Below are 27,728 nucleotides of genomic sequence, written 5' to 3'. Positions count from 1 at the left end.
CTAAGTCAATGTGGCCTTGATTGGAGGGAGGGGGATTACTACAATATAAATGTCAAACAGATACTAGCACTAATCAGTCACTATACACCACCTCAGCCATGGGGTCTCTCTCTCTCATTCTTCTTTCCAGACTTCCCCTGGGGTATCATACTTTATTAAAAATAGTTACAAATTCAGTTTTACAGCTGCACACATGAATGGAGGCGGTGAAAAGAGTTTGTGGAGGAACCACTGACCTGAACAGGTCATTTTGTCTGCCATCTGGGTACTTCCCCAGTTAACATTCCCTCTGCACATACAAGGTTCTGCCTCCTCTGGTGGGTGTCTCTGGGAAAAGTCAGGAATAGTTTTAAAAAAGAAACATGGGAGACTTGGGATGGAAGAGTAGAGTCAACCTGCCTCTGAGAATCATGGATACCAAGGGCCAGAGAGAGAGTGGTGGTCTACTGGGTCCTTGAATCCTGATCTGGAATTTTAAATGGAAAAATATGGATTTTGGTTCTTGATCTGTTTTTATGTACAATAATATCATGTGCAACAAGCAATAAACATGCAAAATACACCCTGCTCCCCGGATCCTGTCCATCCCAGTTTGGCATACTTCTTCTCTGACAACAATCTTGATCCATTTAATGGCCATCAGTCATGCTGAGGTGGTTGCTTTGGGTCCAAACCTATTTTCCCATGGTTCCAGCCCCAAACAGTGTGTGTGGGGGGGGGGGTATTATGGGGATACATTCCCTTGCATTAGCTGTCCATGTAGGGGTTCAAAGTACACATACTGCTGTCCCATCAGGTTGCAAGAAGTCTGTTCCAGTACAGGTTGTGCCCACTGGAAACACAAGCATGTGTCTCACTGTACATGCTCAGGAGATGGGCAAAGGAAGCTCTGTGGGGAATTTTTCAATTAAGCACTAAAGTGAAAGGGAGAAGGAGACAATGTGCAATTGATGTGGAATGGAAAGGCAGGAGGAGTTAGATGGCTGACTCTCTGCGGTAGGAGATGGTGTCCAGGGGGATGGTAGCCTGTAGCCGTTCCAGATCCAAGTGGCTCCCAAATTCCATCATTTGGATGGCTCCTCCATCCTCCTTGGTGCTTCCTCCTAACCCTGCCCCCACTTCCACCTCATCCTCATCCTCATCTTCATCTTGGCTAACTAGGGCCAACTCGTTCTCATAGCAGAAGGCACTAGGAGGTGGGGGAGAAGACAGGATGGTGATCTTGCTCTCTTGCAGCTCCCGGGCTGAGCAGCAAGGGGTGCCGGCCACCTCATAGGTCTTGTGGAAGTGAGAGTAGTCCACTTTATAGCGGTTCTTTTCTTCAAAGACCACAGGCTCAAAACGGTGGCCCCAGAGGATCTCACTGGCCAGGTAGGAGCTGCGAGCCTGCGTGGTCATGGCTGTGGCCTCCACCATCCCCTCCAGGATGACGACAATCTCAAAGTCCTCCATCTCTAGCTCCTCCTTGCCCATTCCATAGAGTGGGCTTTCCTCATCAATCTCATGGACAATGATAATGGGGGACACCAGGAATATACGGTCAAGGCCTATGTCATAGCCCACGTTGAGGTCCCGCTGGTCCAGCGGGAGGTACTCACCTTCCTGTGTCATGTAGGGCTTGATGAGTTGAGCCCGGACATGGGCCTCCACAATGTGACTCCTCCGCAAATTTCCCACCCGCCACATGAGGCACAGTTTGCCATCGCGCACAGAGATGACAGCATGATGGCTGAAAAGGAGGGTCTGAGCCCGCTTCTTGGGCCGCGCCATCTTAGCCATGATGGTGCCAATCATGAAAGAGTCAATGACACAGCCCACAATGGACTGTATCACTACTGCCATAATGGCCAGTGGGCACTCCTCAGTCACACAACGGAACCCATACCCAATGGTGGTCTGCGTCTCCACTGAGAAGAGAAAGGCTCCTAGGAAGCCATTGACGTGCATGATGCAGGGCTTTGCAGTTATGGGCACACCACTCACTCCACTGGCATCCAGGTCACCATGGAAGAAAGCAATGCACCAGAAGAGGAAGCCAAAGAAGAGCCAGGAGACCAGGAAGGCTGCGGAGAAGATCATAAACATGTAGCGCCAACGAGTGTCCACACATGTGGTGAAAATGTCAGCCATGTAGCGTTGAGATTTGTTGCTCAGGTTGGCAAAATAGACATTGCACTGGCCATTCTTCTTCACAAAGCGGCTACGGCGTTTCCGCCTGGGGGCATGTCCTTTCCCGTTCCAGCTGTGCCCATTCATGTTGCCTAAGGCAGAGACCTTGTGCCCATCTTCTTCAGTTGAGACAATGCTGTACCTTTAAGAGAAAACAAATTACTGGGGTAAAAACAAAAGGGGGGGGGGGAAATGAGCATATAGAGGGTCATTAGCTCCCTAGGAAGAAGTTCATGCTCCCAGAGACAAAGCCTTACTGTCAAGAATTACAAATGACTGGAGTTTTGGCTGGCCAAGCACTGCCAAGGTAGAGCTCTGAGGAAGATATCGTTGCCAGAGTCTTCCTTGGTACTGTCTGGGTCTTCCTTGGCACTGTTGGGATGCTGCTGCAAAGAAACTCACCATGTAGGTTTGATAGGGCGCTGTTGCGAGGAAGTTCACAACTCTGGATTCCCCAGCTGGTTCTACCAAGACACAGCAGTAAGATTGGTGGATCCTTGGTTGGACATTTGTAAAGCATTGCTGCAAGGCAACTCATTCTACCAAATTCCTGCCTGGACTCTGCTACAGTATAAGGAATCTCACAGCACTGAAATCTTGACTTGCCTTAACTCTGAGAAAACACCCCAAATCCCCAAGAGTCTTGATTTACAATGAGATGCAGATGCAGCCTGCAGAGGCAGCTCAATACAGCCTGGGATCTTGTAACGTTTTGGCCCTGAATTATATAAGGTTGGAAGTTTCTATTTTCTGTTGCCTTCTCCTCACTGATCTAATTGTGCATCTGTGACAATGTTTATACACTTCCTGAGTTCAGGACAATTCAGTTGCCACAGCAACGAACATGGCTCCCAGCATCCTGTATCCAGAGCCAAAGGTGTAATTTAGAGATCAACAACAGCCAAAGTGCTGGCAGATTCCCTGTGAGAAACTCCCTCTTTTGGAGAGCTGCTTCCCCACTCTCGTGCTCCCCTCCCCCGGCTCTTTGTTAGGCAAAAAGCTGCTGCTATTAGGTCACATGAGGCCTCTATGACATCACAATTGTCCCCTGATGACATAATCACAGTGGATGCTTTGACCATTGGTAGAATTAAGTTGATACAGTTTCAGCAGGAGGGAGCCCACAGGGACATCCTGGCTTTCATTGGTCCTCAAGGACCTCCTCTGTACTCTATTGATCTCCCTCCCAAAAGCCAAGTTTGGCAAACCATCTGCATGGTTCTCCAACATGGATTCCTTGACTCCCATCTCTAACTGTTCCTGACATTCTTTATGAGTCATGGGGGTTTCTTCAGAGGGTCAATAATCATCTCCCAAATCATTCACCTTCTCTTCATTTGGAGAAGGCAAAGTGAGGACTAAGGAAGGTGGGTGTTTATCTCTTGATGATTGAAAGCAGAAATCTGTCATGTATCTCCCATCTTGCTGGGGCCACTGCCTCAGTTTCTCACCTTCCCCTCATCTGCTTCCCCCTTCCTCTGTAGGGACTGATCTGGCTGAGAACAGGGAACTCCTCACATATGTGTGGCACATTCCCAATAAGGTGGGAGCAAGTGAAAAGGGCCCTAAACATGGAATGGAGAAGCAGAGCAGGTGACGGCTGGCAGCCATTGAAAAGGAGGGTAGTAATGAAGTATAGTTTAGGCGTGATTTACTGAAACAGACATGCCTCTGAAGCAAGAAGGGGGTGGGCAAGGAATCCCAGAATCCCAGGGGTAAAGACTGCTGTTGAGAAGAGGTCACTTACCTGTTAACTCGGACGCTGCCCATGGCTCGCTTTATCATGGGATGCAGTGGGAGCTGTCCCTGGCGCGTCTCAACCAGTGGAGCTCACACAAGATGGCGTGAGGCTGGGGCTCACCCCTGATGCTCTGTGGCACCAGCCATACATGTGATTGGTGCTGAGCACATGCCTTAGAGACAAACAACAAAGGAAAATCCCATCAACATGGTAAGCAAAAAGAGCACTCCCTGGCCAAGCAGATAGAGCATGGAATTGCAGGTCTCTGACCACTTAGGAGAGGCCTTATAATGCCGAGACTTGGTCTTGACCCACAAGTTGTAAAACCAGGTAAGCAGAACTGCATTATACAAATACTACAGGGCTGCGTCTAGATAGGCATGATTTTCCGGAAATGCTTTTAACGGAAAAGTTTTCCATTAAAAGCATTTTCGGAACAGAGCGTCTAGATTGGCACGGACACTTTTCTGCAAAAGCACTTTTTGAAGAAAAGCGTCCGTGCCAATCTAGACGCGCTTTTCCGCAAAAAAGCCCCGATCGCCATTTTCGCAATCGGGACTTTTTTGCGGAAAACAAATCTGAGCTGTCTACACTGGCCCTCTTGCGCAAAAGGGACTTTTGCCTGAACAGGAGCAGAGTAGTATTTCCACAAGAAGCACTGATTTCTTGCAGTAGGAAGTCAGTGCTTTTGCAGAAATTCAAGTGGCCAGTGTAGACAGCTGGCAAGTTTTTCCGGAAAAGCGGCTGATTTTCTGGAAAAACTGGCCAGTCTAGAGACAGCCCAGCAGTTCCCAGGACTCACCTTTTCCATACCACAGCCCCCAAGCCCTCCAGTATATATCTAACACAATCCCTCCTCCAAGTTAGCACTATGGGAAGGGCAAGGTTAATCATAAATCCCAGGTCAAGAACCTGCAATTTAGCACATTTGTAAGGCACCTAGCATCATGCACTACACAATATCATAAAAGTTTACATGAGCATTAGAGATCAGCCAGACCGAATACACCAAAAACAAGAGCTAAAGAAGCTCAGACAAACACAGAAGCCTTGCGGCAAACCACGTCCCCCCACTATGCCCCACCTGGTCCGGAAGGAACGCTTCCCGATGAATACACCTCAAAAACAGGGAATAAAAGTAGCTAATGGATACAAAAAAAGTAGAGTGATTCACTGGAGGTATCCAGAGGTAGAGAGAAGGCTGCAGTAATAAACAGGCCTTACAAAATCTCCCCAAAGCAGCCAAGGAGGGACTCTGCAAGACAACCTGCTGCAGAGGTGCAGAGGCCTGAAAAAACTATGACCCTGGCCTGGTCTTGATTGAACCAAAGAACCAAGAACCTGAAGGGCCAAGAACCAACATGTCCTGGCTGACTGGAGCTGTTGATATGGGACATACTGCAAGGAGTGATGACTCATAGATGAGGAAGGGTTTGTGGACCAAAGCTAATCCTGCATTGTACCCTCTGGGTTCTGGGCTGCCATTGCAGAGTGCAGGCTTAACCAGCCTGCTCCCAACCTGAGGAGCAAGTCAGCAACCATCTTCTACAGCTGTTGCAGACTCCAGGGCAAATTCAAGGAAGACCCAAGTAGGAGCACATTACAGTGACTCACCTGGATATGAGAAAGGCATACCTTAGGGGATGACTTGATCAAGGTTCACATCTGAGGAAAACATCTGGATTTCTCCGATAAGCCAGGGACAGTAATAGCTGCCTCTGATCATTCTTGCAAAATGGGTCTCTGCATTTCTAAGGGTACTGTTTCTGGCTAACTAGTGATGGCTATACTCCCTGAATAATGAACAAAGACAAATCACAAGTCAGCTCCTCAGAACACTTCCTCCTGTTTCTGGCTTGGCTGGACTGAGTTGCAACCAGTCGTCTCCCAGCCAGATAAAAATGTTGCTCAGGCAGTTTGGTATCTGAGACTGCCAATGGATGAAACAACAAACAGGACTATGTAGCACTTTAAAGACTAAATGGTTTATTAGGTGATGCGCTTTCGTGGGCCAGACCCACGGCTACATTTCTATCACTGTCCATAGATAGCCACTTGCAGAGGACATGGACAGAATGGAACCATGAGTGAACAGCAGTGAAGATATAATGGAGCTTGGGTGGTGCTCGGCTAGTCAAGCTCCAGGTGAAGACAAATAATTGCCCATAATTATCCTTTTAGCCTGCCTAGTCAAAAATAAGCACAGTCCCTTGAGAGCCACCCCACCCAGCTCCATCAGGGACTGGAGCCCGAACACCCTTTCCTGGTGGCTGAGACCATTAAAGACTGTTGAGAACGTTCTTATAAAATAGGGGAGTCCCTATGTGTAAAATGAAATTATGCAGTTGCGTAAATTGCAGCAGAACTGTAGCTGATAATCTAAGCTCAATGGAAAGGCTAAGGAGTGATAGTGATAGTCCCCTCACATCCTGGGAGATGGTCCCACCAGAGCAAGGACAAGAATTCCATACCACTGTATGTGCTGTATGTTCTTTAGCAAACCACCAAAGGCAGGAGATTCAGAGTCAGGGTTGCCACCTCAACACAGCTAGGTCTAGCCGTGGGAGGAGGAGCATCCCCTTCTTCAGAGAGTACGGCTACTGTGACAGCTAAATCTCAGCACTTTCCTTTTCTGCCCAGGGACAAGGAGGCCCGGAAATCAAACCATTTCCACACGCAGTCAAGCAGCACTGACGCGAAGTAGCAGGAAGAAAGGGATATTGTCTCCGCTCACACTTGGATATTTAACAACTTCATAAAGGTTACTGAGTAAGTCCCTCTCATCCTTCTCCGTGCCGGGATGGAAAGGTTTGAGGGAGACAGGCCCACCAATGGGGGCAACTACCTCAGGGCACAGTGATTCAAAAGGCCCCAGGGTTCCCGGTCACTGTTATTGCAGCAGCTGCAGTGGCTAGAGCCCCAGACCCCTTAACTCACTGCTGGAATGCAGAGCGGCATGCTTGGAGCAGCACTCAAGGGCCGGCCAGGCGGCTAGCCTTCCCCGCACCACCCCTTCCAGGAGTGTGGAGCCAGCCTCCCTCACGTTGCCCCCTGGGCAATTCTGTTGCCCCCTCCCCCGCATAGGGAGAAGAACCCTTTTCATCTAAAGGGCCAGACTATGACTGACCCTGAGTTCAAGTGCTGAGAGGATATAAAGAGCTTTCCCTTTGTTGTAACCCAGTGCAAAAGTGCCCAGAACTTGGTTCTTTGCATTCCCCAAGCCACCAATGGGGCATGGGAACGGGAGGAGGATCAGGTGAGATACATGGAGAACTGAGGCCCAGCCAGGTAGGAGTGTAAACTTCTGTCTGGTAAAGAGTAACAACCCCTTCTGGTGTACTCTGTCCCAGCTCCCATGAAAGAGCTCTGGTTGAGTCAGCCAGGACATCTGCAGGGCCTCCTGCTGGTACAGAGCCCCAGTGCAACCCCTGTCCCAATGTGGGCTCAGGTTTACTATAGCCCAAAGCCAGCAAAATATCTTGACACAAAACCTCCGACAAGGGCAGGACAAAGAATTAATTCTCCCAGCATGTGAGCACCCGCGGCCAACACCTCATTAGCACATGGAATTCATATTTAATTACAATAAAAGTACTTCTGGAAGGGATAAAGGCCACCTATTTGAAGACATGCAATGTTTCAGCATATGACAGCAAACATTTTCAGTCCTGACCGCTGTCTGGGAACAGTTTGATCTCAGGCCAGACACTCACAGGTGGATGTGCCTAAGTGCTTTTTCATTCATCATCTTCCTTTTTGATTTCAGAAATCTTGTCTATGGATTTGAGGAGGTCAGCCACAAAATGCAGCATTTCCGCTCCCGAGACCAGCTGTTTGATTGACAAGTGCGCATTGGCTATAACCCGGCAGAGATTCTGCAAGGCAACATCTACATTTTGTTTCACTGCCCCCAGGCTGGCAGATTGGCCTGTGCGCAGAGTGTCATTCTCTGTCTTGGAACTCTCCAACTCCACCTGGAGAAGGGACATTTCCTGCTTCAGCTTTGCAATCTTATTTTCTGCCTTCATGGCCCTCTGGGTCATCAACTGCAGATTCCGTTCTGCCTGCTGGACAATGGATTCTAAACCCTGAGCCTCTTTCTCCTCTTTGACCACGCTGGCTCTCAGTCTTCTCTCAAGGTTTCTCACCAAGCGTGTCTGATTTTCTGAGAAGCTCTGGATACTTTTGATCTTCCTTCTGAGCATGGAATTCTCCTCTCTGAGCTCTTCGTAGCTCAGCTGCAGAGATGGATACTCCCTGTCTCCTATGGAATCTTCCCGAAGAGCACAATTCTCAGGCGCCTTGTCATGAGCTGTGCAGGAAACATACAAGTTGCTAGGATGGCAGCAGGGAGCAAATGTCTCAATTTCAAACTCTTGGGCTGTGGTGTGATATAAAGAATCATGTGGACTACATGGTCCCATGGAGGCAAACCTGGACTTGTGGACTCTTTCAGCAGCAGGGTGGTGATAACTCCCACTCCAGTCATCATCCTCATCCTCTGATAAGGTACCAGCCATTGGTAGGTCTTTGTAAAATGGCTCCTGAAATTCCAAGCTCAAGCCCAATGCTTCTGGAGATAAGGAATCATCTTCGAGGCCTAGGTTGTGTCTGGCCAGTTTCTTTGCAAACATTCTATTTTTCAACTCTTCCTCCTTTGCGATGCCACGAGTCTTCGTTTTTACAAATCCCTTTAAGGAACATGGAATAGCTCCATCTGGATCTTCCAGGTGATGGTCCCCTGAACTGATGGGGCTCTTAGTATGGGCTGGAGGAGGTGGAGGGAGATGGGGGTAACAGCATATGGGTTCCTCCTCCTCCTCGTTATCTAGGCTTTGGGACTGTGGACAGGCCCTCTCCAATGTCCCTGAGAGAAGGGGTCGTGGCATTTTTGAGGGGCTGTGGGCCTCCAAATGAAATAGCAGTCTGCAAATTAGCTCAAGCACTGGGTAGAGCCCTTCTCTGACAGGACTGCCTGTGCTGCCCACTTTTGTGCCATCCTCTGGAGCAGCTGTCTTAGCCTCAGCACCATTCGAAGTGCAGCAGTGGGTTACAGAAGTATCTGTACTTAAATCATCGCCATGTGTGCATGTGCCTGTGGCTTTAATAATGGAGGGAGCAGAAGTCACCTAGGTCTGTGATGTCATCAGACAAGTGCATTTCATGTTGTGACTTCGCAGCCAGGGGAAAGAGAAACAGCCAGACCAACGTTCACAGCATTTCAGCCAATGAGGCTAAACTATACAAATAACTGTCAAGAATATGAAAAGCCGGGTCACCTGTGATAGCCCCGTTCCGTACCCTGGGACTCGATGCCATGGGGTTGTTCATTAACAGACTTGACTGTGTGCGCGCGTGTGTGTTAGAACCCAGGAACTGACGCAGGCTCAGGACAAGAACAGCAAAGCCATCTGGGATCTGGGCAGTGGGAATAAGGTTGGGGAAGGATTCAGAGGAGGAGCCTTAAGGTAAAGGGGATCATGTCTAATGGGCAGAACCAAAGGTCAGCCCAGGGATCAGGGCAGAAGGATCTCATGGCAGGAAGATAAGGTCACTGAAGACTACACAACATGGGGATTTAGGCCAGCAGGACTGGTTGTAAGGCATGAGATGAGGATGATCATGGCAAAGGAATAAGGCCACAAAGATGAGGAGGGACGTTCATGGGAGGAGAGGATTGAGGCGAGGGGAAGCATTTGGAGCTGATTTTAATAAAAACATGCACTGTGTCAAAATGGGCATTATCGGCTATATGATAATATGATCATTTACCAATATCACTTATCAGCTACGTGACACATGAGGAGGAGAAGAAAATAGCAGAAGGAGCCAAATGGTTCCCCAGAGACAAAATAAAACACATTTAATTTCTAACGGCCTTATAGCTACACACAACCATCGAACTGCAGTCATCTCTTGTAGGGCAGGTGGGACGATGGCAGCCAACTGGGGCGCGAGGCACTGCACCACAGGGAAGGAGAGGGCATAATGCCTGAGAGAGTGTTTCCCAAATGGTGTTCCACGAAACCCCGGGATTCCGTGAGTGAAAATAAGGGCTCCGCGAGAAAATTCCGTTACAATAACATTTTATGATTAAAAAAAAATAATAATATTATGTGATTTTTGTTTTTAAATATGTGCAATTAAACTAAATGTTGATCTCATGACCTTGTTTAGCATTTGTTTATTATTATCCTTACTTAGTTGTGGTCTACTTTTTCAGCTCCATATATTAGACTGTTAGGGGTTCCACAACATTCTTTCGAGTTTAAAAGGGTTCCGTGGCCAAATAAAATTGGGAAACACTGGCCTGAGGGCACAGGCGCACAAGTCTGCTCATGCAAAAAGTGCCCAGGGGTTTACTGCCCATGGAGAGAGAGGAAGCAGGAAGCATAGGGACTGGTGCCTGTGGGGAAGGGGTACAAGGAGGGCCACACAGAGGAACAGGGAGGGGGCATTAGGAGGTATCCCATTATGATTTTGACAAGGGCCAAGGGAGGCAGAGCACCTCGCAAGTGCTACCACGAGTCGCCTATGACAGGAAGGTCTCATCTAAAACACCTCTGGCCCCAGTTTAATTACCTCCAAAGGATGAAGGGCTGACTCTAGGATTCAACCCAATGGTTCTGGAGGGAAAAATAATGGTGATTTACATACCTGATGCCTCTGAGAAAAACAGTGACCTCCGCTCTGCTAGTAGGGGTCACAGACTATGCTGCTTGAAGATGATCATCTTAAGCCTCTGAGGGCTACAGGAGTACAAGCCCCACACTGAGCATCGCTCTTGTAACTCACCCTATATGTGCTATCCGCTGGGTATGAACCCTAGATCTTCAGGACCTATAAGCCTGGTCTGCTGCCATGTGATTGCCACAGCTACAGGACTGACTCCCCACATTTAGCTGACCCACTGACCTCACACATGTGCCATCCACCAGAGGGAAACAAAGACTCCATGTGTGGGTTACACTTAAACCACTAAGCCACCCTGTCTTGTCCTGATTTCATCCACGGCCTAAACCCCCCTCACATACTCTCTTCCAGCCCCCCAAGTTAATTCTCTCCCTCCTAGGTCTTGCATTTGGGGGTGATAAATAATGTAACAGATCTGTGGCCAGCAAGGATTTCCTGGTTGCCATTTTGCTATGCACTTCAGCTATGCCTGTGCAAGGAAACTTCCTTACCGTAATTTACCACTGGTGCACCACCCTCTATGACTGCAGTGGTGACAGCACAAGCGTGTAAAAGGCACAGATATTTTTACCGCTGTGTTGTCTAATCCTACTCTGAACCCTATAGTACAAAGCACTCCTGCCAGTGCTACTATTGCTGGAGCTGCCCGGCTGGTGAAATACAGATATAGAATTTGAACATGTGGAAAAGACCTGTGGTTCTTTGGACCATCACAGAAAAATGGGCATAGAACTATGGAACTGCACATAGAACTCAGATCCCATCATCTTAATTATTTGTTTAATAAATGAACTGGAAAAAGGAGTAAACAAAGAGGTGGCAAAGTGTGCTAGTATACAAAACTACTCAAGATAATTAAATCCAAAGCAGAGGGTAAAGAATTACAAAGATCTCTCATAAAACTTGGTGACTGGGCGACAAACTGGCAGATGAAATTCAATGTTGATATGCAAAAAAATTAACTCCGGAAAATATAACCCCAGTTATACATACAAAATGATGGGATCTAAATTAGCTGCTACCACTCCAAAAAGAGATCTTGGAGTCATTGTGGATGGTTCTCTGAAACCATCTGCTTAGTGTGCAGTGACAGACAAATAGCTAACAGAATGTTCGGATCTATTAGGAAAGGGATAGAAAATAAGTTTGTAAATATCATAATGCCACTTTATAAATCCATGGTACACCTCCCACTTTGTATAATGCAGGCAAGTCTGATTTGCCCAATCTCAAAAAAGATAGTTTAGAAATAGAAAAGGTGCAGAGGAGGGGAAAAAAAATTAAGGGTATGGAACAGCCTCCAGGTATGGAGATATTAAAAAGTCTGGGACTGTTCGACTTGGAAAAGGGACAATTAAGAGGAGATATGCTAGAGGTCTGTAAAATCATGAATGGTACGGAGAAAGTGAAAGTATTCTTACCCCTTCACATAACACAAGAAAGCAAGAACACCCAATACAATGAATAGGCAGCAGATTTAAAACAAAAGAAAATACTTTTTTGCATAGGCAACCTGTGGAACTCATTGCTAGGGACTGCTGTGAAGGGCAAAACTATAACTGGGTTCAAAAAAGAATTAGATAAATTCATGGAGGACAGGTCCATCAACAGCTATTAGCCAAGATGGTCAGGGATGCTTTGGATGTCTATAGGCCTCTGAATGCCAGGAGCTGAGACTGAATGACATGGGATGACTGAGCTCAATCAATAATTGCCCTGTTGTGTTCATTCCTTCTGAAGCACCGGCACAGGCCATTGTTAGAAGACAGAATACTGGGCTAGCTGGATCATTGATCTGACCTGGTATGGCTATTTTTGTGTTATGTTGTTCTTATGCATCTCGACAATACGCGGAGGTCCCATTGTGCTACATGCTGTACAAACACGAATGAAGACAGAGCCCCTACCTCAAACATCTTACAATCTGAGAAGAAACATGACAGGTGGAAGGTGAGCGGAGGAAGGAAGCTGCAATCAACTGTGCACTATTTTTGCACATGCACGTATGCCTTTTCGTTCCATAATTATAAATAGATGCCAGCAAACCCCATCTGCCCTCCAAGCCTTCATTAATTGACTGATTTCGTTAGGCATCCCATTCTCTGGTGCCCAAAATGGGATTTTATTGACAGACCTTTGCCTGGTTTGTATTTTGGGGTAGCGTGAGGGGGAACTCTTTTCCTTGAAGCCCTGGGGATGGAGATGGGGGGATATGAAAACAAAACAAAATGATTTGAAGTGAAACCAGCGCAGTGTGTGTGACTCAGAGCTATTCATAGCTCCCTGAAGCCAGCTGCAGCAACAGAGCCAGAAGGGCTCTGCCCGTATTATTATTCCAATTACCATCTGAATTAAAAGTTTGAGCAGTGATCAGCCCACATACTGAAGGGAGGGAGGGAGAGAGGGGAAGAAAATACAGCTAGAGAGGGACGCACACAAAGTCAGAGGGAAAGATGCAAAAAGGTTAAAGCAGCTTAGCCACCTCTGGCTTTTGCCAGCTCCCACGCCTCTTCCCTCCCCTCACCCTGCCCCGCCCTGACACGCACAACCCATGTTAATTGAGGCACCATTTGCATGGGTCATGCAAAGATCATGCTGAGAATAACTAGACACATACTCCAGTGTTCCCTGTGACTCTTTGCGGAGAGGAGAAGCAATAGGTGATGGCTGAGAGAGGGAATGTGGCAGGTGTTGGGGCAGATGTTAACTTGCTAATGGCTTCCAAAACTGGGGGAGAGAGAGCAAGCGAAACATCGAGGTAGGCTAGGATCTGGAGAGACAGATGAGATGGGGAGAAAGAGATGGAGAGAAAGAAATAGAGAAAGGAGCAGAAGTGCAAAGAGAGAGAGAGAGAGAAAGTTTTGAAGACAGAGAAGGGGGAAAGGGAAGAATAAAGGGCTTTGTCTCAGACCCCTGTTGCACAATGCATGCTTGACTAGAAGGGTGCAAGTAACCGTCAGTCATCTCTAGAAGAGTGACCCAAGAGATGCACTGTCCTGTGTGCCTAGCATGCGTGAGGGGCACAGGCCCAAATGCCATTCAGCTGCACCACTGTGCCCGCTAACATCCATGCAGAAAGAGTCACATTTGACAGACCCAGTAGTGCCATGGCTCGATCGCTTTTTAAAGCACGAAACGGAATTCACATTGTGGGGGTAAAATTGGTGCGCATAGTCTTCTAAAAATGGGCACCTTACCTAGGTCAGTTCCTTTATTTGGCACCTTCCCCTCCAAAAGCAACTTAAAAATAGAATTAAGTTAAAACGGTTCAAGAGAATTTTAAGTTGCACCTTCTCTGTGCCACACACAGGAGAAATTGTTATTGCCCTTTCTTAGTTGTATTTTGGGAGTGCTTAGAGGCTAGGGTTAGTCTTCCAGGCACTGGGCAACCCTACAAAGACACAGGACCAATCCTGAAGACTTTACAATCTAAGGTTGCCACTGGCTCATGGGTTCTTGAGGGACTCTGAGCATTGCTTGGATAGTCCATTGACAGATGGAAAATAAGCACATTTGTGATGTGACAGTGATATTGAAAGCATATTAAGGATTAGCACCACTGCTGGTAGAGCTCAGAATTGACTTCAATGAAGCTCTTTCTATTTACATCAGTGAAGGATCGGGCACTGTATCTTAAAGATATTCAAATGCTTACAAGAGGCTACTCTCTGGCTGACCATAGTAATTCCAAGGGCCTGTAGAAATAGCCTTTTGAAGCTTAACAATCATTAGGGCCACTTTTTGTCTGTCTTGTCTACTTAGATTGTGAACTTTTGAGTGGGGCAGCAGGAAGTGTCACTCTGTGTGTACAGAGCACTTAGCATAACAGAACCCCGACCACTGGTCATTTATTACTAATAAATACGTTTCTTGGTTGGGAAATTTGCAAAAAGGACATTCATCTCATTGTTCCATGCTGCTAGGAAAGGATTCCTTCTCTCCTTGGCAGTCATGGTTTGCACTTGCTTTAGATTAGGGATGTTAGTGAGTAGTAGACTAGTCAACTACCCGATAAGCCTAAATTTATCAGGTAGTCGAGTGGAGTATCAACTACTCACTTCCCCCCACCCCTTGCTGCCTCTATGAGAGGCAGCAAAGGAGTGGGGACAGGAGCCAGTGCTGTGGGGAGCCAGCTTAAAAGCCGGTTCCCCCCAGCACTATCGCTGCAGAGCCACTGGCCTCCTTTCCCCACTGCCTCTATCAGAGGCAGCATGGGGGGTTAGGGGAGGCTGCCACTAAGCTCCAGTAGCAGCCGCTGGCCACGGCTAGCCCTGGACACTGTGAACAGGGGCTGCTGGACTCAGTGCAAGCTGGGATCAAGCATTCCCGCCTCGCGCTGGTCCCGGACACTGTGCCTCTACATTTTAAATGTAGTAAGAGCTGCAGTAAGGGTAGGTCCTGGAGCTGGCATGAGCTGGGACTGCTTAGTCCTGGTTTGCGCTGGCTCCTGAAGCTCCCCCCACTGCAGCGCTGGAGACCAGTTCCATCAACTAATCGTGTAGTTGATACAAATTATATCGACTATACAGTTAGCCAGATAACTGCAATTTAATGTCCTTACTTTAAATCACACGGCCTGATAAGCCATTGGTAGTCGTAAAACATCAAAGTAGGAAAAGTGACTTTTAAGCAAGCCCTAGCAGTCCCATTGCTCTTCTGATATGAATCTTACCTCTTCCCCATTCTGCTGTGCGGTCAGAAATGGGGAAGTTACTTCAGTCCATTTGCACCACACCTCAAAAATCATCTTGAGCCATGTCACTAGGAGGCAGTGGACTTGCCCATGTATAACTAGGGGATTGATGATTCAGAGACAAGCTGGCATCTAATGATGACAGATTGGCCAGTCCAGCTAAATCAGTGGTCACCAACCAGTAAATCGGGATCTACTGATAGATCTTGGTGCCTTTGACAGGTGATCCTGACTGCTTTGATCAGGAGGCTGTGAACCGGCACTTCATCTGCTCCTCTAAGCACTGCTGAGTTGCTCCTGCCCTCTGCCTTGGAGCTGTTCCACAGCCCGGGGGAGCTTCTTGCTTACTGTGCAGGGCACAGGAAGAAGAGTAGAGGGTGCTGATGTCAGGGTGCACCTACCCCCACCCTGTACCCATTTCCACAGAGCAGAGGTGGGGTAGGGATGGAGAAAGTTTTCTGGCTGCTTTTGGGAGTGGTGTAGGGCCAGAGTAGGGGTGAGCCTGCCTTAGCCCCCCGCACCACCACCCAGAAGCCACCTGTGGTAAGCGGTGCCCAGCTGGAGCCTCCATTCTAAACTCTGGCCCCAGTCCTGAACCCCCTCCTGAACCTGAAACCCCTGCCCTAGCCCTAAGTCCCCCTGCACCCAAACTCCCTCTCAGAGCCTGCACCCTGGATCAGCTCAGGATCCCACCCTCACTCCAAATCCTTTAGCCCAAGATCAGAGTCTGCATCCCCCTCACCTCAGCCTCCTGCCCCCAGCCTGATAAAAGTGAGTGAGGATGGGGGAGGGAGGAAGGAAGGAGTGAGCAGGGGTGGGGCCTTGGAGAAGGGGCAGGAAGAAGGCAGGGCAAGGTTGTTTGGGTTTGAGGTAGATCCTGGATTGCACTTAAATTCAAAAAGTGACCTCATGCTTAGCAAGGTTGGAGACCACTGAGCGAAACTGATGTCACAACATGGAAGAGCTGGCGGTGACTGAGGGCAGATCGATATCATCTCTGTCTAGAATGGCTATGTAGCGGGCAGGGGAACCCACAGCTTCCGTGGACCCTCGCAAGGGGTGGGGCCTCGGGTGGAAAGGGCAGGGAGGGGCAGCCAGCCCTCAACACCGCATGGACTGTGGTGCTGCTCTGCCCAGAGTGCACAGTGCAGCCCTTTGGCAGCAATTTAAAGGGCTCGGAGCTCAGCAGCCAGGAGGCCTGGGCCCCTTTTCATTGCCGGGCCTTTTCCCCTCCCCCCGCCGGCGGGCCTGGTAGTGGGCTATGTCCCGTTTGATATAGCTGAGTGTCTCCACTGTGGAGGCAAGAGCACATGGCCCATTGCTGTGTCCTTGTCCCTTTTCCCACTACTCTCCAAATTGCTGCTCTGCCACGGACGTGCAGCCACCTCTAGGCTGGAATGCAGCAGACACAAAGCCCTACCAGCCCTGCTTCCAGTTTCCCACAGCACAGTGATCACTGAGCCTACAGTCCCAGCATGATCAGGAACAGACATGCACCGTAAAACCAGCGTTGCCGCTGTAGATGCCGCCCTGTTAGGAATGGCACGTCGCAGCAATGTTTGCACACATTCTTCTTGTACACCTATGATTTACCCCCGCTGGGATGGGTTATTATAATCTCTCCTGGGATTCTGGACTGCATTCCTATTTCCTACATGCTTATTGCCTTTCTACCTAGCTGTGCCAATAGTATCACCTCCTACCACCTCTGTGCTGTGCATCACATTTGAGCTGATTGCTATGTTTTGCCGGCAACGTGATGTGTGTTGGATTTCCAGAAGCCATACAAGAGAGTGCATTTAGGATATATAAGCAAATGCTGTCTCACCTCAAATGTCACATCCTCATGGAAATGACAGCCCCAGGCTGCTGCTCCTGTGGGAAACTCTTGCAGATAATGGGGGCAGATTATACTTGCCTATTGTGGAATACTTTTTTGAATGCCTTTTCCAGAAACACTCTCCTTTACACCAAATGGGATGAACAAACACACAAGAGGATAGGAAACTAAAACTACAGGTTAGAGAAAAAAGACGCAAGGAGTGGTGACAGAATGAGATATTGCCTTCTGTTAGGCCAACTTCTGTTGGTGAAAGAGACCAGCTTTTGCTCTACACAGAGCTTTTCTTCAGAGTAATCAAGAATGGCACAGCTAAATACAAGATGGAACAGATTGTTACACATAAGGAGTTAACACATATTGCAAGGGACCATTGAATGTGAAGTGAGAAACTAGAGTCTCACCAACAGAAGCTGGTCCAATAAAAGAGATGACCTCACATGCCTTGTGTCTTTAACATCCTGGGATCAACACGGCTAAAAAGAAAAAGAAAAAGAAAAAGAAAAAGAAAAAGAAAAAGAAAAAGAAAAAGAAAAAGAAAAAGAAAAAGAAGAGGTTAGTTTGACCAGTTCTGAAAATGTGGTTAACATCAGATCCTGTGACATAACCAAACTCTGAACTGCTCAGTCATTGTCAGGCCCAGTTTCAAAAGTGGGCTCTTCAATGTCGCTATCAATGGGAAAAGATAAACAAAGAACGAAACCCTCGCTCATCACCCCCTCTGTGCGTGGGCCGGTGGAAGGATTGGGCCACTTGCAATAGCTGCGAACAGGAAGGGAGTGGAAGAGAGAGAAAGAGGTAGACAGACAGAAAGACAAAAAACAAGTGAAAGTGAGATGGAAAGATAGAGTGGCTGTCACATGCATGTGCAGGGATGAAAGGGGAGAGGCAAAAGGGAAGAGCAAGGATGCTTGCTGTGTTAAACTCCTCTCTGCATCAGTAATGACCACTCTTGCAGCAGGGCTGGGAAAGTCACAGCATCCATTAAGTGGATGGCACATTATGAGATTGGCTGCCCATTGCTTTTGTGTTACATCCCCTGGTCAGTGGTGTAGGGGTTACAGGTCAGTTTTTAGAAGGGGATGGAGAGGGGGAAGTTGCCTTTTTCATTTTTACACAAGAATCATTTGGTCTCTGAAATGTTTCCGGAGAAATGTTGCCACAGAAGTAAAACTGCAGTGCAGAGTCACAGGTAATGTTTCCTCTAATTTTTTTTAATGTGTGTGCAGAGTAAATTTTGTTGGGTACACTGAGGTGTATGTACCACAAATAGAAACACATGCTGCTGGCTGTCTGCACTCTGATAATCAGCTGGATGATACTGAAATCTCTCCTGTGTGGCTGCCCAAGCAGGAAAGGCCCTAGACTAGCTGCTAGCAACAGGCACCTTAGGCGAACCACGCAATCAGTGCCCCCACGTCCAAACCCCTCAATGATATTGCTCCACCATTTGGTGCCCCATTTAATTTGGCGTCCTAGGCAACCGCCTAGTTCGCCTATATGGACAGGCCGCCCCAACACACAAGTGCTCAGTTTACAGAGAACACTGGTCACAGGGGTCGCTACGCAGTGGGTGCCCGTCACCCATTTCCAGCTGCCAAGGCATTGGATTGCGGTTTCAAAACATTTTAACTTTTTAGTTTGGCTGCAGGATTCCTCGCCCCTCTGTGTTTTCACACAGTTATAGATTCCAAGGCCAGACACTGGGACCATCTCTGGGCTGACCTTCCATAGAACACAGCCTATAGAATCTCAGCTGGTGATTCCTATGTCGAATGCAACAACTTGTGGTTGAGCTAGAGCAGATGTTTTCAAAATGTGGAGCACTCCCCCGCTCCCGGGGAGGAGGTGTGACAAGGTCATCAGCTGGGCTGGGAGGGGAACCCAGGCGGTCTCAGCGGCTGGGACCAGGCTCTCTGCCTGTCTGCCTCACCCACCAACCAGCAGCTGCCTTCCTCTGCTGGGGAGGCCAGAGGAGACTGAGCAGAAAGCCAAAGGATGCGTTTCAGGAGTGCTGACCCTGCCACTGGACAGAACATTCCCCAGACCCCCACAGCACAGATCCCTGTCTGCTTTCCCGTGCTGGACAGAGACCCCACCTGCCTGTAGGCCTTCAGCTCGACCCACGGCTCAGAGTCCCTGCCAGACACAATGTGGGGGAAATGGATGTAGCTGTGCTGATGGGTTGGGGACAGCAGGGGAGCAGAATTGATGGGGTACAGCCTTCTGCTCTCCTCCTGACCCTGGCCCATCAGCATGGCCCCTCTTGCTTCCTGCATTAGGTGGAGTGAAGGGGGGGGGGGGGCAAGGCAGGCAAGGAATCAGGTTCTGGTAGCCAAGACCCACCCTCTGCAGTGAAGACTCTTAATTGACGCATGATGAGTACTCCCCCCCACATCCCTATAAGTACGAGACACTCCTTCCTGCCCCGCAACCATTGCCCCTATGAGTACAGGGCACCCCTGCAGAGAGGTGGTGCTGATGTGATGGGAAATTAATCTCCAAAGGGGGAGGGGGGCTTAGGAAAAAAAAAAGTTTGGGAATCTCTGAACTAGTGCCTATCTTTCAAAAACACATTCCCTCTTGATTTACTATCTGCAAGTGATGGAGAAGTCTCTACATTCCTTGATGACCAGTTCCCGGGGTTAATTGCCCTACCTGGTAAAAATCTGCCCCTTTTCTCTCAGTTTGAGTTTGTCTAATTCAGCGGTTCTCAAACAGTGGGTGGTGACTCCTTTTTAATGCGGTTGCCAGGGCTGGACTTTGATTTGCTGGGGCCTGCGGCCCAAGCCTGAGGACTTCAGCCTTTGGTGGCGGGGCCTCAAGGTTTGCCCCTCTTGAGATCATGTAGTAATTGTTGTTGTCAAAATGGGGTCAAAGTGCAATGGAGTCTGAGAATCGCTGGTCTAATTCCAGCTTCCAGCCTTTGGATCTTGCTCAGCTTTTGCGTGTGAGATTAAAGAGCCCTCCACCACCTTTAGGCAGGCACCAGCAGTACCTCTACTGCTGTTAACCTGGGGTCAGATAGTTTGGCAGTGCGATGTGGAATGATGAAATTGCTTCTTTCAATTTTCACCCTTCATCAAAAATCAGGAAGCTGCACTTTCAGGAAAAAGGGATTGATCACTAAGACACAAGCAGCCATCTATTGATCACAGGCTGCTCTGTTCAATTAAACTAATACAACTAAATAACGTCACCACATTGAAGAACTGGAACTTGCTGAGGGCAGGCTGGTAGGAACCAGCTCAGAACATATCTGCACTAGGCTCTCTGCCATGAGCGCTGGGCACCAGGAAGCACAGTGCCAAATTCTGTGTCCTTCTCCCTTTTCCCAGTGCCCTACAAAGAGATCTCACCACTAACATGCAGCTGCCTCGGGGATGGCATGCAGCAGGCACTTCTTCCCAGCCACCCTGTGCGCCAGGGCTGTAGGGTGAGCAATGAAGAATAATTTCTCCATGTAAAATTGCAGGATGAGTTACAGTAGCTATTAGCCAAAAAGGATCTGCAGGGTGTGCATGTGCAGAGTTATAGCCTGGGTGTGCTGGAAGAGATGCATGAAGGTTCCCCAAGGTCTGGAATAAGAGCGGCGATATAAGGTCAGACCAAAGCCTTTTTAGTCCAGTGTCCTGACTTCTGACAGTGGCCAGTGCCAGGTACCGCCAGAGGGAATGAACAGAACAGGTAACTATCAAGTGATCCCTCTCCTGTTGCCCATTCCTAGCTTCTGGCCAACAGAGGCTAGGGACACCATCCCTGCCCATCCTGGGCAATAGCCACTGATGGACCTATCGTCTATGAAAGCATCTAGTTCTTTTTTGAACCCAGTTATGGTCTTGGCCTTCACAACGCCCTCTGGCAAAGAGTTCCACGGGTTGACTGTGTGTTGTGAGAAGAAATCCTTCCTTTGGTTTGTTTTAAACAAACAGGAGTTGTGAGGCAAAGCTGAGGGGCACACACGAGGCTGTAGGGAAGGCTGGGAAGGAAGAAAGACTGAGGTGCATTGGCAAAGTGGGGTGCAAAGGGCTTAGGCTGTGCAGTTAAGCTCTTGCTTTCCTCAGCACCTTACAATTTTACAGAAGACACTTTTCATTTTTAAGAAGTCATTTTTCCTTGCAAATTGCATGACGATGCCATAATGGGCAGGGCTGGGTGCTGCTGCTAGTCTCCAAATCGAAACAACTGATCACACCACTCAGTTCTGGCCTCCAAAGAGAAGAAGGTGATTAGGAGGGACAAAGAGACAGAAGGAAATAGAACTCCTCCTCTCCAGCTCAACCCCTTCTCCTCCGTCCCCTTCCTCTCTGCATTCTCCCATTCTCTCTCCTTCCTCTTCTCCTCCTATCCCCACCAGAATAACCATCTCTTTAAAGAATGCATGTGTCCCATGCAGTCATTATCCTTGTCAGCAGCTACATGCAGTAGGTTGCATGTTTTGATCACTCGTCCCTTCTGGAGACGCCATTTCCACTTATTAAATCTAAAGCAGGCACATTTCAGTTGCTTCTGTGACATCTGAACCCAGGATTAAGGAACCCCCTCCTTTATGTGGCCTGAAGCCTCATGGTCCATCGGATCTCCAGGGATGAAGATCCCCCATCCCTTATGCCATGTTATCACAGTTCCCTCAACCTAAACCCAATTCTTCTACCTCTCCCCTCCCCCTTACAGGCAGGATGGACAAAGCCTCATAACATATAGAAACAGGATGAATTTTGACTTCTGTGTTTGTACAGCCCCTAGCACAATGGAGCTCTGATTCATAATTAGGCCCCCTGGGAGCTACGGTCATACAAATAATATACATGCAAGAATGGGGATGTTGCTTTCTTTGTTCAGCACTGGGGCCCATCCAGATGAATCTAGCCAGCGTGTCAGACAGGAACCTGAGGAAAGGAGGTTCCTGTGTGAGTAGGGAGGGGGGAACAGGAACGTGGCTGAGATTTCCCTTCTCTGCATCCTGAGCTTGCTCCTAACAGGGATCTACTAAGAAGAAAAATCTAAGGGGGGCAGATAGCTAGGAGCTCTATTAGGACGATGAGGATCATATTCATGTCTCCTCTGCCACCTCTATAGCTCACCCAACCTTCCCTTGCAAGGGGAGGCAGATGGTGCACAGGTTTCATATAGTACAGAGGTCTGTATGCATTGCTTAATCTTACCCATGAATCACTAACTTCTACTGGGTATGTCTACACTACAGAGTTAGTTCGAACTAACTTAGTTCAAATTAGTTAATTCGAACTAAGCTAATTCGAACTAACGCGTCTAGAACTAAAAACTAGTTTGAATTAGCGTTTTGCTAATTCGAACTACCATGTCCACATTAAGTGGACCCTGAACCGGGCTTAAGGCTGGCCGGAAGCAGTGCAGGCAGGGCATTAGAGGAGGACTTAGAGCATGGAACTGCTGTCTCAGGCTAGCCGAGGGCTGTGCTTAAAGGGACCCGACCCCCACCCCGGACAGACAGTTCTCAGGGGTGCCCCACTTGCAAAGCAGTCCTGGCTTGGATTGCCCGAAGTACCCACACTGGGCACATCACACCACTCGGCCATCAGCCCTGCTGCACTTGCCGCAGGCTGCCATCTGGGGAGAGGGGGCAATTGGGGGGCTGCAGGAGAGCTTCCACCCCTAGAAGCCTGCAGAGCCAGCCCAGTCCTCCCCATCGGGGGCTCGTACCCCATTCCTCCCTCACCTCCTTCCACTTACCCTTCCCTAGCCCCTTTTCTTGATGTACAAAATAAAGGACAATTGTGTTCAAAAATGGAATCTGTCTTTATTGAACAAAACTGGGGGAGACTGGGAAAAGGAGGTGGGAGAGGGGAAGAGAAAGGCTGGGAGAAGGGAGGGCAACTAACATGATCAGGGGTTGAGAACAGGTCCCATATGAAGAGAGGCTAAAGAGACTGGGACTGTTCAGCTTAGACAAGAGGAGACGGAGGGGGTACAGGATAGAGGTCTCTAAAAGCAGGGGTTGGGTGGAGAGGGTGCATTCAGAAAAGTTCTTCATGAGTTCCCATAAAGAAGGACTAGAGGACACCAAAGGAAAGGAATGGTTAGCAGGCTTCAATCTAGTAAGAGAAAGTTGTTCTTCACAAAGCAAATAGTTAACCTGTGGAACTCCTTGCTACAGGAGGCTGTGAAGGCTAGAACTAGAACAGAGTTTAAAGGGAAGTGAGATCAAGTCATGGAGGTTGGTTCCATGGAGTAGTCTTAGCCAGGAGGTAGGAGTGGTGTCCCTGCCCAAAGTTTGTGGAAGGCTGGAGAGGGATGGCACGAGACAAATGGCTTGGTCACTGTCTCCGGTCCATCCCCTCCAGGGTCCCTAGGGTTGGCCGCTGTTGGCAGACAGGCTACTGGGCTAGATGGACCTTTGGTCTGACCCAGGACGGCCATTGTAAGCTCAGGGCTCAGGGTCGGGGGTCTCAGTGGACCCCCTTGATTTTCATGCACTCCTGCTTCTGGGTGGCCAGGCTGGCAGCTCTCCTGCCCTAGACGGCCACTTTCCTGTGCCTAGTGCGGAGATCGTGGACGAGGTCCACGATGTCTACACTAGCCCAGGAAGGTGCCCACCTCTTGCAGTCCCGGGCAAGCTCCCGGGAGCCGCCAGCCTGGTCCCGGGAAGAGGGGGTGGGCTGGGGGACATCGGGTGGGTGGCTCTGTGCCGTGCCAGGTGCAGGGTCTGCTGGCTGGGTGCTGGCAGGCTTGCACCTGGCACGGGCACCGTAGCCAGCCCATGCCCCTTTAAGGGGTCCGGGGCCGGGAGGGGGGCAATAGAGTTTCCCTGGTGTTGGCCAGAGTGGCCACCAGGGAAACCTGGGGAGGGCTAGCCTCCCACTAGTTCGAATTAAGGGGCTACACACCCCTTAATTCGAACTAGTAAGTTCGAACTAGGCTTAATCCTCGTAAAATGAGGTTTTCCTAGTTCGAACTAAGCGCTCCGCTAGTTCGATTTAAATTCGAACTAGCGGAGCGCTAGTGTAGCGCCTATGAATGTTAGTTCGAACTAACGTCCGTTAGTTCGAACTAACATTGTAGTGTAGACATACCCACTCAGAGTTGAGCCGGCACACAATAACTTGGCATGCTTTGCTGGGCGAGGAGTGGCAGCATCTAGGCCAGGCTTGTGTTTAGACATGCAAACATATTTGCACTCAGTTTGTGCCAAATGGACTTGACACAATCAGCTCTGTCCCTTGTGCGCAAAAAGTGCAGGGACCCAAACAGCCTTTGAGGAGGGAAGGGGAGGGGCAGTCAGCAAGGCCCCTACTTGGGTAGTAATGCAGTGAAATAGAGCCCCTATTCCCCCAATATCCACATCAGCCTTCAAACAAGAAGAAATCAAATCCACTCCTCTCTGAGCATGGTGTCCCAGGAAGCTTTCTCCCAAAGGCAGGGGCCTTTGAGACCACACAGGCCCAAGTGTCTGCAATATAAGAGCACTGTACACAAGTGTGGACATAGATTGGTTAGATTTACCTGTCTCCCCGCCACCCTTGGAAGCCACGGGGATGATACATGTACACAAAGAGGACACAAGTTGGGTGTCACACCTGCTGGGTCTGGTCTCTTTCAGCTGTTGGCCCTTCCTCACCTGACCATATGGAACACCAGTTTTGACATCCATAGAATCCTAGAGCTGTAGGGCTGGAAAGGGGTGAAGAGGTCATTGGGGCCAGCCTCCTGCATTGAGACAACTAGAATATCCCTGACAGGTGTTTGTCCAGACTGGTGTGAAAACACCTCCAGTGACAGGGACTTCATCATAGATTGCCACCTTCCTCTCATAGCCTGCTGCCCGTTTGAGAGGGTGATAGCATAATCCACTTTTAATCATGTGAACAAAAATTGCTCAATGGGATTTCAAGAGAAAATCCCAAAGGTAAATTCATATACCCAGTCCCATCTGCTTTACACCTTAGAAAATAGCAGGTAAAGAGGAAAGCTATTCTCTTTCCAACCTCCCAGCAAGGCCAGGGCACTTCATCGGGGGCCCATCCATTTTAGCGCCCATGTTAGCACTGCTCCCTATGGATTGGAAGGGGGTGGCTTTCTTTGTCACATGTCACCCATTCAAATACATTTCGGACCAAATCCTGCTCTCTGTGCACACTGAAGTCAATATCATCTCATTGACGTCAGTGAGGCTGCTCAGCTAAATAAATCCAGTGGGACTGGGCTCCATCAGGATAGAGAGGCACAGTTTTTGTGCTGCTATATCTGACTGTTCAGTCAATACAACCCTAGTGTGGATGCAGCTGCACCAGTATAAAAGTGTCTTGCTTTGGTAAATGGCCAGGAATGAGCTATACCAATGTAAGCACCTTTACACCATGATAATTGTACCCATGCTGGGTGGAGGGTGTTGCAATGATCTAATTACATCAGTTTCTCCGTAGATACTGCAGCACAAAAACAGTGCATAGACCAGCCCTTAGATAGACGTCTCTTCTACTAGCCATTTGGGTCATTCATCACCAATGCTTCCTGAATATGCTAAAATAGAATCCTCTAACTGGGACATCAAGCCATGGCTGTCACCTCCTACTTCCGCCAAGTGATGTGGGGAATGGATGGACAGAACCCTGCATGGATACAAAATTTGTATCTGCATCTATATCCGTAAAAAAATGAGTTGTGGCTATCCACAGATTTGCAGGGATGGAGTCTGGTAATCATAGAATCCTAGGGCTGGAAGAGCCCTCAGGAGGTCATCAAGTCCAGCGCCCTGCCCAAGGCAGGACCAATCCCAACTAAATCAACCCAGCCAGGGCTTTGTCAAGCTGAGACTTAAACACCTCTAGGGATGGAGATTCCACCACCTCCCTAGGTAACCCATTCCAGTGCTTCACCACCCTCCTAGGGAAATAGTTTTTCCTAATATCCAACCTAGACCTCCCCCACTGTAACTTGAGACCATTGCTCCTTGCTCTGCCATCCGTCACTACTATGAACAGCCTCTCTCCATCCTCTTTGGAACCTCCCTTCAGGAAGTTGAAGGCTGCTATCAAATCCCCCCTCACTCTTCTCTTCTGCAGACTAAATAAGCCCAAACCCCTCAGTCTCTCCTCGTAGGTCATGTGCTCCAACCCCCTAATCATTTTGGTTGCCCTCCACTGGACCCTCTCCAATGTGTATAATGGAATATGGTAATGGACTCTGGTCCCTAGCAGAAGGACCTCCTCTGGAATTTGCCCACTGCGGAGAATGTGTTGTCCAATATAAACAGGAGGGACCCCCAGGGCAGGAGGTGGCAGCAGGAGTTCACATGAAACATGTCTGGTCCACCCACACTTGCTGACAAAACACACTGTAGTGATGGGTGCACACAAAGAGAGACAGAGATTAGATTGGGCAGAGACTTTCCCCGGTATTTTGTTCGCTGCTTCCTCAGCTTCAAAGAAACTCAAGAGTTTGAAGCTGCTTTAAACACTGCTTTCTGGGGCTTCATTTCTGCCAATCAGATCAGCAACACAGACAATCAGTGACCTAGAAGAGGCTGGACAGAGGACTGTGGGAATATCGATTATCAATTCGGACAATCTTCACAGAGAGCGAACCAGCATGTTTGTTTCAACCCTGATGTGCCCGAGTCTTTGAGCACATGCCCAAGGAATCCAGCACCTCAACATCTTCAGGCTGTATTAGGGAAATGGGTTAGAAAGGCACACAAGACGTGAAGGGTGCCAGCAATTGGGGGGCAAGAGATGTAGGGAAAACAATCCCCTTGTAAACGGGAGCAGCCAACAAATTATTTGTGGCTAACAATAAAAAGTCAAATAAACATAACCAAAGTTGACATTCCAGGTCAAAAAAAGGAGGGAAAGTTAAGGAGCTTTAACTATATATCTGTATATATACATATACTTGCACATGTGTTTGCATGTGTATATATGTATATCTTTAAATACATATACTTTTTATATATATATATATATATACACACACACACACACACACACACACATTTACACTTTATTTTATATATACACTCTCACAGTTTTTATATATATACATATTTACATATGCACATACCCACACGCACATATATGCAGCCATATATACATGTATATATACACACATAGTTATATGTATTATATATATTTTCATAGATAATTCTTATGTAATTATGCATAATCATCATAACAAACATCCAAGAAAAATTATAATGAGGCTAATAACCATAATAATTTCTTACCCAGGTTCTGTGTTATTCCCTGTTTGAGTCCTGGAAAGCCAAAAGTCAGGGGACGGGAAAAGAGGGAGATTTCTCCATCCCACCATGAAACCTGAGCCTGGATTTAAGAAATCCAGGGGTCTCTCTCCTTTTAGTCTTGCTTTCTGTCTCTTCTCCTGTCTGTTTTTCAAGTAGCTACTTTTTCCTCCTAAGAATTCCCTCTGCCGTGCTCTAACTTTCCTTCATCTCTATTGCCTTCCCTTTCCTGCACTTTGTATCTCCCTCTTTCTTTTTAGCATTTTTTGCTTTGAGGAATTTCCATCCTTCATGAGCTTTATTTCTCTGCAGCTGAGCAATGACTTATTGGACCGATTTCTCCCTTCTGTCTGTTTATCTCCCTCTTTCTCTTTTT

At 48.3% G+C, this 27,728-nt stretch overlaps 2 protein-coding genes across 8 annotated transcripts; both read right to left on the bottom strand.

Moving 5' to 3' along the window:
* Nucleotides 1-10: 10 nt before the first annotated feature.
* On the bottom strand, nt 11-27,728 carry LOC112545114 (inward rectifier potassium channel 4). 7 transcript variants are annotated; one of them, XM_075936933.1, is made up of 5 exons: nt 10,568-11,048; nt 5,546-5,703; nt 3,917-4,082; nt 2,572-2,633; nt 12-2,311 (listed from the first exon to the last, which is right to left on the bottom strand). In XM_075936933.1, the coding sequence occupies exon 5, from the start codon at nt 2,254-2,256 to the stop codon at nt 976-978; it is 1,281 nt and encodes a 426-aa protein (XP_075793048.1). In that variant the 5' UTR covers nt 2,257-2,311; nt 2,572-2,633; nt 3,917-4,082; nt 5,546-5,703; nt 10,568-11,048; the 3' UTR covers nt 12-975. The 7 variants fall into 7 exon arrangements, with proteins under 7 accessions (XP_075793003.1, XP_075793012.1, XP_075793032.1 ...); XM_075936888.1 differs by lacking the exon at nt 2,572-2,633 and having other exon boundaries at nt 11-2,311; nt 10,568-11,049; XM_075936897.1 differs by lacking the exon at nt 2,572-2,633 and having other exon boundaries at nt 11-2,311; nt 10,706-11,049.
* LOC102452128 (endosome-associated-trafficking regulator 1-like) lies at nt 7,469-10,047 on the bottom strand. The gene has a single exon (XM_075936952.1). It carries the CDS (start codon nt 8,797-8,799, stop codon nt 7,648-7,650), a length of 1,152 nt encoding a protein of 383 aa, XP_075793067.1. The 5' UTR covers nt 8,800-10,047; the 3' UTR covers nt 7,469-7,647.

The sequence above is a fragment of the Pelodiscus sinensis genome, chromosome 1 (assembly GCF_049634645.1).
Source record: "Pelodiscus sinensis isolate JC-2024 chromosome 1, ASM4963464v1, whole genome shotgun sequence".
Lineage (NCBI taxonomy): Eukaryota > Metazoa > Chordata > Testudines > Trionychidae > Pelodiscus > Pelodiscus sinensis.
Note: the sequence above shows the minus strand (reverse complement) of the source record. Positions and strands in the feature narration are given on the sequence as shown.

Bases quoted from the DNA above. Each gene is read 5' to 3' on its own strand.
- LOC112545114 (XM_075936917.1), bottom strand. From the start codon at position 3,954: ATGATAAAGCGAGCCATGGGCAGCGTCCGAGTTAACAG. The intron at 2,312-3,916 runs GTAAGTGACCTC...TTTCTCTTAAAG, and splicing joins GGCAGCGTCCGAGTTAACAG to GTACAGCATTGTCTCAACTG.
- LOC102452128 (XM_075936952.1), bottom strand. From the start codon at position 8,799: ATGCCACGACCCCTTCTCTCAGGGACATTGGAGAGGGCCTGTCCACAG.